Raw genomic sequence first — 17,582 nt, 5'->3', positions numbered from 1 at the left:
ACAAACAACAATGTATTAATGAAAATAGAAATATCTGGTCTGTAAAATTTGGATTCAGTCAAAAGGCCTCCCTTAAAGACCTAGATGGCCACATGAGGCAAAGCTGCAGGTTTGCCACCCCTGCTTAAGCACTCCACAGAGCCTGCTTCAGCTGCCTTTACGGTCACTGGAACAAATTGTTCTCATTCCCCATTGCACGGAGGAAGTCTTCCCATGGTTGAGGCAGACACCCTCTCTTCCTTCAGACTCTCTTACCTCGGTTCCCCCCAACCTCATGTTGCCCTGCCAAAATGGTTTACCAGGATGCAGCCCCTGTAGGTGCTACAACTGCTTGGAGTCACAGGTGAATCAGGTGGACACAGGGGGGTGGAAAGCAGCCCTCACACCCGAGGTCCTAGTCTTCCCTGGACGCACCCTGCAAGCCAAGGCAGAGGTTCAGCGAGCAGCCAGGGTGACAAGGTAGGACAGGCCGCTTTAGGAAAATCAGTTTGCCTGCGGAAAGGAGGACGGACGAAAGTGACCGATATCCTGCGGCGTATTCCTTATTAGTTACGAAATGGACAGTAACCTGAATATTAAAGGGCATTCTAGGTGGAGGGAAAAGCATGAGATACACGATACATACACACAGCGAGAGAGCGCAGTCTAGGACTAAGCACATTCTGCAGGAGAGGGCAAGCTCCCCGGCCCCGCCCAACACCCCGCCCCGTCCCCGTTCATTGGCTAAGAGAGCTTTTTCGTCAAGGGCAGATTCCTTCTGACTCCTGCTCATTGGCTATCGTGAGGTGTTGGGGCGGGGCTATCTACGGGAGGGGGTAGGCGCGCCCCGCCCACAGGGAATCCGAACCTGGCCAAGGACACACCCTTCCCAGCCCGGTTTCCCGGCCCTCGTCCGTGCTCGGCCCCACGCTGTCCTCCCTCCTCAGTCCAATTCCCTGGCCTGGCTTCTTTCACTTGTGTCTGTCCGTACCTGGAGGGGCCGGAGGTGGGGTCGCTCCAGCGGTTGTTCCTGGTCCTTGACCTCCTCTGCTCGTTCCGCCAAGGAAACGCTGGCCTTCTCTGCCTGGGACGATGGGGTGGGTCTGTGGGGGTCCGCCTTGATCCTGCCCCCATGGCTGTCTACACAATCCCAACGCCCCTCTATACGTGTCCTCCCTGCCTTCCCCCAGCCTCCTCCCCGACCTCAAAACATGTAAAGGTGTTACCTACCTGTGTCCACCTCCGTAACTGCTCCCGCCCCTCCCTGCCTTCAAGGATCTGTCTCCACTTCTGTCCCCCACAAGAGTTAAAATGTGTGTGTCCCCAACCCCACCCTGTCTACAAGATCATTCCTTCCCTCTCCCTCTAAAAGAGTAAAACTGTCTTCCTTTACCAATATCTGCCCTGCCTCCATGGCTGTCTACACGTGTCAGCCCCTGCCCTCTCCACTGTGTAAAAGCGCCTTCTGCCTGCGTCTGTCCCATTTCTGTACCTGTGTTTCTAGCATCTGAGACCCCTTACCCTACTTTTGTATCAGGTCTACATCTACCTTCCCCCAATACAGGTAGGGAGTGAAAAAGACTTAAACAGTATTTGAATTCCAACTCTGACACTACCTTTGTGGCCATGGCCAAGTTACTTAATTTCTCAGAGGCTTGATTTCTGAATCTGTGAAATGGGGAGTCAACTAATCAAAGAGCACTTTTTAAGCAATTACTGCCGCTGTGCTAGTTGCTAAGGATGAAAAGAACCTACTTTGGAGGAGTTTATATTCTAATAATAACGCTGGTATCTACAGTTCTGGGTCAATGTGAAATTCAAAAGATAAAATATGTAAAACAAGTTTACATACCTCAGAGCATTATATAAATGTCAGCTGTTACTGTTTCTCTCTCTTTCCCCCATAGAAGCTAATACAATGAATGTTAAGAGAACTCCTAGGTCATCTAGTCCAAAACATGCCTGAACTCTTAAAAATCCCTTCAATTTGGCAACACCTCCAACAAGGGACCATATGATCTGTACTTGAAAACCTTGCATGACCAGGGATCCAATTTGACTTTTGGTCAATTAGGCAAATTTCATCCATAAATCAGACCTAAATCTGCCTCTTTGCAACTTTCTTCTTTAATTCCTGCTCTCTAGAACAAAGCAGAATAAACTCAATCCTTTTTTTTTAATAAAACAGTCCTTCCAACTTCAGCAAAATTGAGGATGCTTAGCCTGGAGAAGGAAAACTTTGGCAGAGAGTGTCAGTGGATGGGCGGAGACATGATGGCTATCTGCATGAGAAGCCCTTAATCTATCAGTATACTAACCCTGTCCTAAAAGAAAGGAAATTAGTTAAATCTAGCATGACCTCTTTTTGCACTGTCTTCATCATTCACTGTTTTTCTTTCTATGTGCTCCTTATTAATGTGTTCCAGAAGTTTGCCAAAAATAGAAGTTAAAGCCTATGATTTGCTAAATTTCCCTACATAACCTTTTATAAAAAATAAGCATAACATACATCTCTCCCATTTGCCAAGATCTTTCTAAGATCACTGACAATGAATCAAGAATCACATTTACAAATTCTTTGAATGTCCTAGTGTGGCAGTCTAGGGGTCTTGGGAACCTTGAAATGCAAGGGCAAAGGGCTCACATCTGCCTTGAAAGAATTTGATCACTCAAGCCTTCTTTTGGTTCAAGTAGTTTATTAAAACACCAACTGGGATGGATGAGATTCCTCATGAATTTGTGCTGTTTGTGACATCAATACGAGCAGGCTAGATTTTAAGAATCTGAGCATTTGATGAGGATAAAATTGGTATTTCATACAGAAAGACCGTGAGAAGATCTGGATGGGATCTAGGAGTGGCAAGTCACCTATGTGGGCCAGGTACAGACAAAGAGGATCACAAAGAAAGGGCAATTATAAGGCTTATTGACTGGGCCAGGTGCTTCAGGCAAATGCCACAGATCTGGGTTCAGGGGCTCTGGGGTTCAGGTCCCAAAGACATGTATTTTTTCCTTTTAGGCGTCCACCATGAATCCCATCCCCCAACGCTAGGATGTAGTTCATCTGACTCTGCTAACTTAAGTTTACTGAGGGCAGTTAGATGCTGTCTGTTTCCTCACTTATCTTGGGTTTCCACTCCTTGCTTACCATTTTGGTTCTGTCCTCCATGAGCTAAAGCTCAATCTCCCCCAAGAAGTCTCTCAAAATGTCATAGAAGAAAAGAATCTCCCTTTGATGAATAGCTTGTTTTCTAACTGACTGCCCAACAAGATTACAAAGGAAAAGAGATAATAAACTCAACCTCTCTGGGACTCCAGCTCCTGTCTGCAAAAAGGAGGAAGTTAGAGCTGGAAGAGAGCTTAATATTTTGAAGTAGACAAACTTTAGGATGAGTTCAGTTTTGGAACTGTTGGATTTTAGAAAATCCTTTGTCAGTGGCACAGCTGATACTACAACTCAGGTTTCCTGGCTCTCATGCCATATGCAACCTCATCATTGAACACCTTACTGACCAATCTAGTTCTTCCAAACTCTCCAGAATCTTCAGTCATATCCCCATTATGTCTCTAAACTGAAAGCCTTAAATTGACTCTTCTTCCATTATAACCACTTGTTACCAAAGTCCCATCCTTAAGTAGGTCTCCCATTCTCTCCATTTCCCACTCTTACAACCTTATCCCAAGTTTTTATCAACCAAGTTATAGCATTCTGTGTCTTGTCCAGCTGAGTCATTCCTTTTATGCTGAGGCATTCCTTTTTCAGCAGAGGTTCCCCAACTCACCTCACTATCTCTGGGGGGTAAAAGTTCCTGTGCCTGGGGCCAAGGCAACCTTTGAAACCAGCTAATACCAGGGCTTGCTACTTGTTATTAATACAGACCCTAGCCTGGAGGCATTTATGCTTCACTGGGACTAAACCTCCTCCTCAGAGTTTTTCTGATCTCAGATTGTCCCAGGAAGACCCCACTTGTACCCCTGTTCTTATTTATTTTTACCTGCACTTTGGTGCTGTTCTAACTTTTGTAGGGGAAAATCTTAAGAGCTTGGAATTTCCTGACCTACTTCACCATCTTCCCAAAATACTCTCCAGTTGGTAAAACATTTGTAAGAAGAGAGTTTTTCCCCTCCTCAGATTATGGGCTCACTTAGAACAAGGACTATATCCCTGGATGTCTGAGAATGAGAAAGGGAAGAGGCCACAGAAATGCCTTTCATCAGACTTTGCCCATCCTGAGTCCTGCATTGATCACCAGGGAAAGAAAAGAATGAATTATTTTCCTTTAGTTCAGATGTTAATTTCAATCAATGGGTAGATATTCTTTGCGATTAGAGGCTCCAGGTCAAGGTTGAGCTCTGAAGAGCTTCCTCAGTTTTGTGGAAGCAAGACCATGGAGCTTCAGGCCAGGCCAACCACAGCAATGTGCCCTGCTGGGTTTTCTCATATTGCTAAACCTGGGAGAGACCATTTCCACAAGGACAGTTCAGTTGCTCTGGTTTGTAAGGGGATAGAAGGAGGATAGAGATCCACATTGTACTCTGTTCTCAGAGGGGAGATCCAGAGGAATGAAAGAGGACAGAGCAGGAGAAACAATAGGGAATTAAAGAAATGATAGGATAGAATTCCTTCCACAATTTCTACCTCCTTCAGGAAACTAGTAGAAAATTATGCTCATATTCCAAGTTTTGTGTCTGCTTCCTCAGGCTGAGTCTCTCAGTCAAACAGCACTTACTAAAGTGCTTACTATATGCCAGTCACTAAGCCATAGGGATACAAATAAAGATGAAAATACATTCCCAGTCCTCAAGGAACTCACATTCTAATGGGTGTGTGTGGGGAAGCAGCATGCAAATAACGATGTAACTAGATAGCTAGATGGTCACTCTGCCTCTTTATTGGATTTGGAATTGGGTGCAATGGTAGTTTTGAAAACTAAAGTGAGACGTTTTCCTTCAATGTCTTGTAAGCCAAATCACAAACACATTCAAATATTGTCAGTTGTGTGTGTCTGTGTCTGTTTATGCAGAGACACAGACACACACACATATACCTATACACAGTTTTTTGTTATATATAGTTTTATATATATTATATACACATTATACATGTACATACATACATATGTATAACTTCATATATCTATATTCCACACATATACGCATATATGCACATATATAGAGATTTATACATACAGAAGATATATACAAAGTGCAAACAGAAGATAACCTCAGCAAGAAGGCCCTCAGCGTAGGGATGGGGCAGGGAATCAGAAAAGTCCTCCTCCAGAAGTTGTAATCTGAGCTGTGGCTTGAAAGAAATCAGGGAATCCAGAGGGCAAAAGTGAGAAGGAACATTTCAGGCATGGGGAGCCATCAATGAAAAGTAACATTGGAGACCCAGAATTCCTCTTGTTATATGATTCTGGATGAGGAATTGAAAATCTATTGAAACAGCAGAATTCACCAATTCACAGCCTCAATATATAAAGATGCTTCTGCTACTTTGTTCTCACATTAGACCATCAGTATCCAGGAGTGTGCAAAGACCAGATACTTTATTTGGATATTCCAAAATTTAATTTGTTATAAATCCATAAAAATTTTTATATTGAAAGTTATCCTATAGTCAGTGATCAATAAACATTTATTAAATGTCTGGCACTGTGCTAAGTGGGAGAGATACAAACATGAAAAAAGAGATAATCCTTGCTCTCAGGGAGCTTACAAGCTAATGGTGGAAGATAATGCACAAAAAGAAGCTGAAAACTGGATGGTGGGAGGGTGGATGGGGAAATCACTTATTAAAGTCAGAGATGTCACCAAGTAGCAAAGTCAGGTGACAAATGAGGGGCTGTTTTGAGCTGAGCTCCTTCCTTAAATGTAGGTTTTGAAGTTCATGGCTTCACTTACCATTCACAGAGGCAAGGGAATAGTGATGAGGTAGAGTACCAAAGTTTATGAGATCTTGCTGGATGTCGAAGTTTTCCCAATAATGACCTTCCTGGGGCATGGTGGCAAAACCAGATACGTCTCAGAGTAGTACAGTCTGGTGAGAGATGTTGGCAATCACATGGATGTATGCTACAGAAATGCTCAGATGCAAAGTGAAACTGGCGTACCCATGAATTGTTTAGTCTCAGTGAGAGTCCCTTGTTCTCCACACCCTTTCCATCAAGTCTTCCTGAGTAGTGGACCTGGGTGAGATGCTCCCACTAGAGTTCAATTACATCATTCTACAAGGTCTTAGTCACCTGGGGGATGCCTTAGAAATCAAACAGTATGACTCATCGTGGAAAATGCTGTCCACATTCAGAGAAAGAACTACAGAGTCTGAATGCAGATCAAAGCATACTATTTTCTGTCTTAAGAAAAATTTCTTTTTTCTCATGGCTTTCCACTTTGGTTCCAATTCTTTACAACATGACAGATGTGGAAATATGCCTAATATGAATGTATATGTATATGCTATATTATATCGAATGCCATTTTGAGGAGGTGGGGTAGCAGGGAGGGGGAGAAAATTTAGAACTCAAAATCTAATAGAAATTGAATACTATATATTTCAAATAGTTGAAGACTAAAAATAAATAAATAATACTACTAATAAAAAGAAATCAGGCAGTATGCTCAGTGTTAGCCCCCAAACCTTGTAAGCCCCAAACTCTTCTTTCTCTAGCTTTCCTCCCCCAGTTAGGATCCCGAGCTCCCATGGGCCTCTACACTGTTCAGAATAGATTCCTAACATGTATAAGGGTTTGTGTGTGTTCTTACACACACACACACACACACACACACACACACGCACACACAGTGGTGGAATTGCTTTGGCATTTGGAGAGAAGCAGATTGTCCTCTCCCCCTCACTCCACTTCCATGGCTCCAGGGTCAATGCTGAAAACTAATTCCACTAAAGGCATAAGAGCCAATGGATACCTAATAAATGGCTATGATAAATGGTTTGTGGAATGGGAAGAGGTATAAAGGTAGAAGACAAGGTATATTGCTGGGTTTTTAAGATATTTATATGTGGTTGATACAATCAGGATCATAGAAATTGAACTAAATATACAGATGAAAGCAACAAAATTTCAGGTATTGTTATATTTTGTTAAAAGTTTATAGAGAACTAATTCATTGTTGGTGGAGCTGCAAGCGCATCCAACCATTCTGGAGAGCAATTTGGAACTATGCCCAAAGGGCTACAAAAATGTGCATACCCTTTGACCCAGCAACATAGCTACTAGGACTGTATCCCCAAGAGATCATAAAAATGGGAAAGGGTCCCACATGTACAAAAATATTTATAGCAGCACTCTTTGTAGTTGCCAAAAACTGGAAGTCAAGGGGATGTCCATCAACTGGGGAATGGCTGAATAAATTATGGTATATGAATGTAATGGAGTACTATTGTGCCATAAGAAATGAGGAACAAGAAGACTTCAGAGAGGCCTGGAAGGACTTATATGACCTGATGCTGAGTGAAAGGAGCAGAACCAGGAGAACTTTGTGCACAGCAACGACCACAGTGTGCGAGAGTTTTTTCTGGTAGACTTGGAATTTCGTAATAACGCAAGAACTTCTTAAAAAAAAAAAAATCCCAAAGGTGGTTCTCAAGGCAAAATGCCTTCCACACTCAGAGAAAGAAATATGGAAGTCATTCACAAAATGTAGCAGATCATGTTTGTGTGTGTGTGTGTTTGTGTATCATGTTTTGATTTGTTATATGATTTCTTTCATTTATTTTAGTCTGACTACATAGCATGACTATAGTGAAAATATACTCAATAGGAAAGTATATGTAGAACCTATACAGAATTGTATGCGGTCGTGGGGGGGAGGGGGGTAGTGGGGGGTAGGTGTGGGAGGGATAAAATCTCAATTGTATGGCAGTGATTGTTAAACATTAAAAAATAATTAAAAAAAAAAGAAGGAAAAAAAAGTTTATAGAGAAGCAGGGATAGGAACTAGAAGTGAGTTTCATTTATATGGGGAATGCCTAGATGAGGAAACTCCTTCTACCAATGCAGGTCAGCACCCTTGCTGCAACATGTCTTAGAAAGCTGACTAGAACACTGAATGATTAAATGACTAGCCAAGAGTCACACAGCCAGTGTGTATCTGAGATGAGATCTGAACCCAGGACTTCTTGGCTTCGAGAGCAGCTCTCTGTCCACTTGTACAACAATAAGTTTTCTGCTTAAAAAGATGTCTCATTGTGGTCTACAGGGGATTGTGTTTTCCAAATCTGTGTCACTGGAGCACAAGCTCTGGCAGGTCTTAATGAAACTGGAAAAGATTTGGGGTTGGGTCCAGTGACCCAGTGCATGTCTTGATCAGATGATGAGCCTCACCAAGTGTGAAGAATCTCCTTGCCACAAGATTGGCTGCCAAAGCAGAATTTTTTTTCTTTTTTTTTCAGCTACAGAAACTCATGAAAATAATCTGTGCGGTATAGTGAAAAGATCAATAACTTTGGAGTCAGAGGACCCAAGTTCAAATCCCAGATCCACCACTAACTATCTTTGTGACATTGGTCAAGCCACTCAATCTCTCAAGGGTGGGACAAGATAACCTTTAAGACTATCCTTTCTTCCTGATCCCTTGGGCTGCTAATGCCCTTTGCCCTCAAATTACTTGGTTTACTTTTTCTTAATCTATCTTGTATATACCTATACATATATGTGTTTTCTTCCCTGTTTAGAATACAAGCTTCTTGAAGGTAGGGACTGTTTTATTTTTGTGTCTGGGCTCAGCTCCTTGTACATATGGCCTAGATGCTTAATACATGCTTATTAGCCGATTTGTCTATTTCTAGACATATGATCCTATGAAGAAGGCTTGCAATATGTACTGGGGGAAGCTGTACTCACATTGATGAAATTACGAATCCTAGATATGCTAGAATATAAAAATGTAAATGGTCTTGATGTTATGGCCTTATGTATGCTTTCATTTCTTGACTGGTTTGTATATTGTTTCTTTTTTGTTTGTTGTATAATAATAAAACGAACCATGCTTTTCACACCATGGGAAACTCCTAGTGTGGGCACTCCTTCTGCTGATTCATATCAAAATCTATTCATGACTCAGTATGTAATTCCTGGAATGCTGCTTGTGCTAGATAGTGTTTAAGTGATTTGTCTAAGACCTCACAACTGCTAAGAGTTTGAGGTAAGTTATGGACTCAGATCTTATTGACTGAGATCAGCTCTCTGCTCACTATGCCACTGTCTGCTGATACAGGAACTAAATGAACTCAGCAGAAGTGATGAAATTATGTACTGAACATACAAAGTATTTACCATTAAATCTGCAAACTAAGGAATTGCCTTTTAAAGACTGTGTTGTGATACATTAATTATAGAGAAACAAAGGTATTCCAGGTTTTAAGATATACAACATGCAAGGATTTTGCATGAAAGTAGTAGATGGGGGAAGTGATACTTGGGCTGTCAAGCTGAGTTCATGTTACCTCCTCCAAGCTGCAAATATGCTCCCAATATTTCAAGAATCACAGAATCTCAGAGCAGGAAGGGACCTCAGAGAGCATCTAGTCCAAACTGTACCTGAATTCAAATTCCCACTCCAGCATTCTCAACAAGTCAATATCCAGCCTCTACTTGAAGACCTTCAGTGATGTCCTAATGCCTTGTACTCATAGCTCATTTTACTTTTGGTCAATACTCTACTGGTTAAGGTCAGGTATATAGTGGAAAGAGGGCAGAGCATGAAGCCTGAAGATATGGGTTTGAAATCTGGCGCTACTAATCACTGGCTCCAGAGCTCACATGGTCTTGGGCAAATATGCAACTATACAATGAGGCAAATGGTATTAACAAAGATGATAGTAGGGAAATTTAGTCCCAATGGAATTAATACATAATCTACATCACAGAGTTGTTGTAAATTCATTTATATAACACTTTAAAAGTGTTTAGAGCTTTTGAAAATAGCTTAGAATAAAGGCAGCTGAGTGGCTCACTGAATAGAGTTCTAGGTCTGAAGTCAGGGAGATTTGTCTTCTTGAATATAAATCCAGACTCAGACACTTATTAGCTTTGTGATCCTGAGCATGTCACCCTATCTGCTTGCGTCTGTTCCTCATCTGTAAAATAAGCTGGAGAATACAATGGCAAACTTCTCCACTATCTTTGCCAAGAAAACCCCAAATAGGATCATGAAGAGTCAGACATAACTGAACAACAACAAAAGATTAGGTAATTAAGCATTTTCTCAAAAGGAAGGGCACTGCAGCTCTAGATTTCTGGTTAGAGATTTCACTCAAAATATGCTCTTATTCCCATGCATTCTATTATTAGAGTAATCACCTGGAATGAACTCTTGCTTTCAGGATTTGGAGAACCCTCTCACGGATTTGCTTGGTACGGACAGCATAGACAATGGGGTTGAGTATAGGTGGGATTAGGAGGTAGAAACTGGCCAGTAGGATGTGAATATGGGGGGGCACATGATGGCCAAAGCGATGGATGAGGGAAGAGACTACAATGGGGATATAGAAGATCAAAATGGCACAGATATGGGACCCACATGTTCCCAGGGTCTTGAGTCTGGCCTCTGGGGTGGCCAGTCCTAGTACAGCCCGGAAGATCATCACATAGGAGGCTGCAATGGCCAGTGAGTCTAAGGTGAGAACAAGGAAGCCAATGCTCAAGCCATAAACATTGTTGACTTTTGTGTCACCACATGCCAGGGTCACCACTGCCATATGCTCACAGTAGGAATGGGCAATGATCCGGGCTCTGTAATGAGGGAGTCTCAGACGGATCATCAAAGGCAAAGGGCTAATGTAGAGCACCCCCCTCAAAAGGGCAACCAGACCCATGCGGCCCACCATGCCATGAGTGAGCACCATAGTGTGGCGCAAAGGGTCACAGATGGCCACGTAGCGATCAAAAGCCATGGCCAGGAAGATGCCTGACTCAACAGTGGCAAAGCAGTGAATGACAAACATCTGAGCCAGGCAAGTATCCAGTCCAATGTCACGGGCATCAAACCAGAAGATACTCAGCAGCTTGGGCATGGTGGAGGTGGACAGGACCAGGTCAATGACAGCCAACATGCATAGGAAGAGGTACATGGGTTTGTGCAGGCTGCGTTCCACTTTTACCACTGCCAGGATGGTCACATTCCCCACCACAGCTACCAAATACATGGAGCCAAAGGGGATGGATAACCAGATGTGCAAGGGCTCCAGTCCAGGGATGCCAGTCAGCAGGAAAGAGGTGGGGGTGGAGCAGACATTTTGAGAGAGGAACATGGTGGGGGTGGGGGGACCCACTCACCTTGTGCCCCCCACCCCAGTGGAGTTTCCTTCTCTGGAAACTACAGATTGTTGAGTCTTGCTTTCATACACAGTAGGTTGGCAGGTGCTATGATAAAAAATGATATGGATCATTTAACACAGAGAACAAACATATCTTCTCTTTACAGAGTCAAATATAAGGCAGGCATGATATTTTGTTTCTTTTTTGTAGCAGGCCTATTAATTACTTCCCTATACATCAATGCTTCCAGGATTCAAAAAATTAATCTATGTGTATCAGTGCTAATGTCACATAAAACCATTTATGCATTAGGAGATAGCCCGCCCCTCCTCTCCTTTCCAGTTTCCTTTTATGTGTTATTTTCTTCCTCCATTAGGATGTAAGCTCCTTGAGGGCATCAACTGTCTTTCTTCTTACTTCTATTTTTATTCCCAGTTCTTGGTACACAATAAGTGCTTAATAAATGCTTGTTGACTATTGATTGACTAACTGTGTCTGGAAATACTGAACACCTGATGAGCGTCCTTCTGATGTTCTTCTAACTCATCTACATTTTTGTATAGACAAATGGTATGCAGTCCTTCACCAGGCACCTAGTTCATTCTTTGCTGGCATAGCCTTCAAAAGACCCTACATGCCAAGAGAAGGCGTCTAAAGAGGCTTTTAAAGTAGGACTTTTCCTATGTATGTGGTGAAGGAAGAACCAAGAGATACAAAGCCTAAAAGGACTCTAGTAAAATGTACCAACTCTCTTATCTATGTGACTCTTACTGGGAAAACTTTTCTGAACAGTTAAGTTCTTTCCAAATTTTGAGATACTGGATATTGAACCTGACAACTGATCAAGTTCCCAAGAAGGTGGGTCTTTAAAAAACAGACAAAACTTCTTAATTTGATTTGGAGTCAGTCTCTTCCTGTCCAGCGATGCACTATAGCTTACTTCTGAGATATCCCCTTCTCCACGGCCAATTCCATTACTCTCATTGCTTCATAATTGAATTTTTACATCAGCCTCCTAATTAATTTTCATCCTGAGCATACTAGTCCCATAAAAATGACCTTTACTTTATCACTTCTAAGCAAATGTGAATGAATATCCAATAAGGCAAAAAAAAAAAAAAACCAAACCAAAATCAAAAGTGATGTGGTCATGAGAGTAATATTAGAAATCATAACAGAGGGAGGAAATAGACAAGGAATTTACAAAACATCACAAACACGTTATGCAACCTAATAATATTATGGGGAATATTAACCCCACATCCTACCTTTCATAGGATTATAGACCAGATAGAAAGAGAGATCCTATACATACACCAAAATAGTTATAGCAGTACTTTTTTGTTGTAGCAAAGAACTGGAAACAAAGTAGACATTCATTGATTCAAGAATAGCTAAACATGTTATGGTATGTAATGGAACACCACTATACCATATGAAACCTATCTGTAGTTGGAGGAAAGGTACAGAAAGAATCATGGAGCATAAAATGGATAATTTTCAGGGTAGAGAGGTGGTAGAGTGATTAGAGAGCCAGGTTTAAAGTGAAAAGACTTGAGTTCTAATCTGGCTTCAGTCACTAGCTGTGTGACCCCTAGCCACATAACTCTGTTTGCCTCAGTTTTTACGTCTATAAAATGAAGATAATAATAGGATTTACCTTCCAGAGTTGTTGTGAGGATCAAATGGGATAATAATTATTAAGTGCTTAGCATAATGCCTGGAGCATACTAAGCACTATATGAATGTTAGCTCTCATTTTTATTTTGGTCACATAAATCATATTTAAGAAGTTTTGCATAAATCCAATAAAACTAAATATTAAAAGGGAAACAATCTATTGGGGAAAAAATATCTTTGCCACAAGTTTCTCTGGCAAAGGTTTTATCTCCTAGTAACCATGCTTCCTACATCCCATACTGTTGAAATAATGTTTTTTAAGAAGCCTTTATGTGAGAAAGATACAGAGAATTTTAGTGGGCTACAAGCTCAGTATGTCAACCATGTATAACATGACCGAAGGCTAATACTAGCTTAAGTTACATTATGAAAGGCATAGTGTCTAGAAAACAAAAAATGAAAAACCTTTCTGTACTATGCCTGGATCTGATCACATATTTCTGTTCAGGTGAAGTTAGGTAAACTCCACAACATGGTCTCATTCAGAAAAGTTGAGACTTTATGCACTTCTCTCTATATTTCCAGCCTTTATCCTACTTGTGTTTCATGCAGCAGGCAAACTGGTGGCCACTGGTAAGCTGCTGAATAGTCTAAACATTCTGTGTGCTTTCTCACCTTGTTTGTATTTCACCTTGGGTTACTCTACTTAGTACAGAGCCTGGAACGCAATAAATGCATGAGGATGCTCTTTCTTTCCTGGTCTCTTCCTTTTTTTTTCTTCCTTCCTTTCTGTTTGTCTAGCTGACTAAATACTCTTTCTACCTGGGATGACTTCTCTTCATCTCCACCTGCCAAAGAATGGACAAGATTCCAAGAACCAGCTAAATTGCCACCTCCTCCATGAATTATAGGATCATAGCATAACAGATTTATACTAGGAAGGACCACAGAGGCCATCTAATCCAACCCCCTCACTTTACAGAGGAGGAAACTGAGGGCTAAGTGACACACAGGGAGTGTCAAAGGGAGGATTTGAACCCAAGTACTCTAAGCCCCAAAACAGATATCTTTCAACTATAGCACCTTGAATTTATCCATTAGAGCTTATCCAATCTGATGGTCAAAAATTTTAAATATTTCATGGATTCTAGAACTAGCACGATGAGGAAAAGATTTAATACACACAAAGAATTTCACAAGGAATGTGTAAAAGATAGAATGAGAGACAAAACCTTGGATTACATTCATCATGTATGTGTGTGTTCATCCTTCATTGCCAAAGAAGACCATACCATCAGAGAAATAATGACATGACTTGCACTTGACTTGGTTTTGAGTGAGGGAGGGCTGTGCAGGTCACGAGCCTCACTTCTCCTCCAGAGCCATCTGAATCCAGTGACCAGATATTCATCAGGATGACTAGAGATGACTCAGAATGAGGCAATTGGGGTTAAGTGACTTGCCCAAGGTCACACAGCTAGTGAGTGTCAAGTGTCTAAGGTGAGATTTAAACTCAGGTCCTCCTGACTCCTGTACTGGTGCTCTATCCACTGTATCACCTAGCTGCACAAAGACAAAACCCCTGGGATGAGACACAGTATGTGCCAATGTGTTTTTTCATTCTAGAGCTTAACAAATACCACAAAAAATGCACATTGCCATACATCAAATAGAGGAGAAAAAGATGATTGTATGTGAAATTGCAGGTATATATTATGTACATACCTTGATTTTCCCTTTAAGGATATAATAAACTCAACATGTAATGTTCTAAGCTTTCCCTGCTTGTCATTTCCTTCTGGTTTTCTTTTTTTTTTCTATACATTAAAAAAAAATATCTCAATGACCCTCTTTCCTTTCCCTTTTCCTTTTTTTTTTTTTTTGGCAGTTCTGTTAATAACTTCTCTACCTCCCCAAATCCTCTCCTCCAATTAGAAAAAAAATCAAACATGACAACAAACCCTTGTAACAAATATACATAGCGAAGCTAAACAAATTCCTACGCTGGCCAGTTTCAAAAAATGTTAATATCATTTTAGACCTTTAGTCCTAATGCCTCTGTCAGGAGAGAGAGGGTATGCATCACCACCTGTCCTTCACCACCAGACCAACCTGTGGTTGGTCATTGCATTGACCAGAGTTCTTATGTCTTTCAAAGATGTTTTCCTTACAATGTAATTGTGAGTCTATAAATTGTTCTTTGTTTTGACTCTACTCACCACACTCTGTGTGAGTCATTACAAATCTTCCAGCTTTCTTTGAAACCATCCTGTTTACTATATCTGTAGCACAATAATTTTCGGTTACAGTCATATGTCATGATTTAATTAGCCATTAATGAATATTTCCGTTAAGTATCCCATTATTTGCTGTAAGAAAAAATACTACAGATATTTTTGTACGTACTATCCTTTTCCTCTTTCTTTCATTAGTTTGAGTTAGGGACCTTGGAATGATATTGCTGGATCAAAGAGTATGTACAATTTAGCGACTTTTGGAGCAACATTCCAAGCTGCTTTCCAGAATAACTAGACCCATATGCCTCTCCGCCAACAGTGTAGTAAGAAAATAGTGTCTGTTTTCCTACAGCCTTCTCAATAACAGTCATTTTTTTTTCTTGCTTTGCCAATCTGACGGATGTGAAGCAGAACCTCAGATCCAGGGACACAGTGACTTTTTCATTGATGCATTTGTAATAATTTACACTCAACACTTTCAGTTGATTTATGATCTCATTGATGTGGAAAGTCCCCAAACAGGGTAATTCATATTCATCTGTGTCTTCTGACCTTACACTATTGTTGTCCCTATCTTTCCATGAATCCTCGATAGGAGTCCACCCAATTCACTAGAGATTTTCCTTTAAGTCTCTTTACAGTACAAGGGTATCAACAAGTGCAGTATGTGAACTGTCTATCTGTTTTTACTCATTCTCATTACACAGCTGGGCCACTTTCTTTTCTAGGCTTATTTCACTAGGATGATCTTTTATGCTGCCTTTTGTGGATGAGATCTCTTTGGTGATATAAGTTCCCTTTGAGCAGGAATCACTTTTTTTGGATGTATTTGTATTCCCCAGGACCAAGCATAGTAGCAGCCATATTATAAGCATTTAATAAATGCTTCCTGATTGATTGGATGCAGGTCCTTATATATCTTTCCATTTCCCTTTAGATAAGTCATAGTTTTAATTCTTTTGAGATTGTGATTCTATGAGTTGTAGTTCTACAGCATCACTGAAAGAATGTTGGTATTATAAAGAGTTTTTGTTTTGGGAAGGACCTTAAGTTCACTGAAAGTCCTGCACAGGTTTTCAAGCACAATTCAGTCCATTTAATTGTTCTTGCTTGTTTTTGGTCCCAGCTCATTGCCTATTTGCAAAATAAATTTCTCCTGTGAAGACCAGATCAACAGACTGTCCATTCAACTGCATTTCACAGTCTAGATGAAAGACCTTCTTTATCCATTTGGTTTTTCCCATGTAGTTTGTTGCACTGAACCTTTGAATGGTTATGAATCTCATAAAGGAAGCATTGTAATGTTCTGGCATATGATACACACAACACAATTTGACTGAGAAAAAGAAGCCTACAGAGGACTTCATTGTCTGTAGGGAATCCTTCTTCCATTTGGATTCTGTCAAAACCAACCCCAATTCCTTGAGGAAATATGTATCATCTAGTTTTATGACTCATTTGCTCTTAATAATCTGAAATTGTAAAAGTTCTCTCTTGGTGCTTATATAAAAGAATCTTCTATGATCGTAAAATAAGTTTGGGAGATAACATTGGAAAAGAGTGTCTGAATGTAGCATGTCAGTTGCTTTTTTAATAGTCAACATAGAGAGTGGAATCTGGTATTCTCTGTATCTTCCAGTCAACTGTCGTACTAATAAAATTATTTATGCAAGTATTAAATGTCAATGCAATTTTTTCAGTAATTTAATGTCTTCCATTCTTTCAGATAAGTTAAGAACCTGTTATGAAATGGGTCATAATGGTGCAGAGACTTTTCTATGTGTACTTGGGCTCATCTGCCTGATCTGGTCTTTATTTTCTAAATCAATGTGCAGCTACCATTTGGACTGTGATATCACTCTTCCTGCCAGATGTTTTCCTTATATGTTCTGTGAAAGTGTGGAAATGGTAACAGAGGAAGCCAGGTGCTAGATAAATCTTGACAGATCTTTTCTTTTGAATTTTTCTCTTTCATATTTAATCTTCAAATTTTCATGGGATGATCTAACTTAATTGCCAAACTTGCTGTAAACTTTTTACCCCTCCATTATTTTTCCCAGTTTTATGAATAACAGTTAAATTGACTATTAATCTTCCACCATAAACCCATTAAAAGGCTTTTCAAATTAATTTATATTTTATGCCAGTCTTTCCCTTGGATGTCACATTTGTCTACTTGGCAAGAAAATCAGTGTCTTCTGACTGATATTGTTTCTCGGCACTTCTGACCTCTTTATTGTAGCAAATGCTTTATATTGATGAAACTTTGATTAGTTTAGAACTGTTTTGACTGCACTCTATATTTAAAGAAGCTATTGATGATGAAAATGGGAAGTGGATAAAGGAATAGACACAGATATGAGCCATATCATCACTTCTCTTCTCACGTTTATCCTTCTAGTTTTATATCTTTTTCTTTTATCTTTGTGAACAATAAGACTATCAGCTTATAAAACAACTGACT

The 17,582-nt window shown here is 40.5% G+C and overlaps 1 protein-coding gene across 1 annotated transcript; it reads right to left on the bottom strand.

Moving 5' to 3' along the window:
* Nucleotides 1-10,300: 10,300 nt before the first annotated feature.
* LOC140508848 (olfactory receptor 52M1-like) lies at nt 10,301-11,254 on the bottom strand. Its single transcript, XM_072616729.1, has one exon. It carries the CDS (start codon nt 11,252-11,254, stop codon nt 10,301-10,303), a length of 954 nt encoding a protein of 317 aa, XP_072472830.1.
* Nucleotides 11,255-17,582: the final 6,328 nt, after the last annotated feature.

This window comes from Notamacropus eugenii, chromosome 5 (assembly GCF_028372415.1).
Source record: "Notamacropus eugenii isolate mMacEug1 chromosome 5, mMacEug1.pri_v2, whole genome shotgun sequence".
Taxonomy (NCBI): domain Eukaryota; kingdom Metazoa; phylum Chordata; class Mammalia; order Diprotodontia; family Macropodidae; genus Notamacropus; species Notamacropus eugenii.
This window is presented reverse-complemented; position numbering and strand designations above follow the sequence as displayed.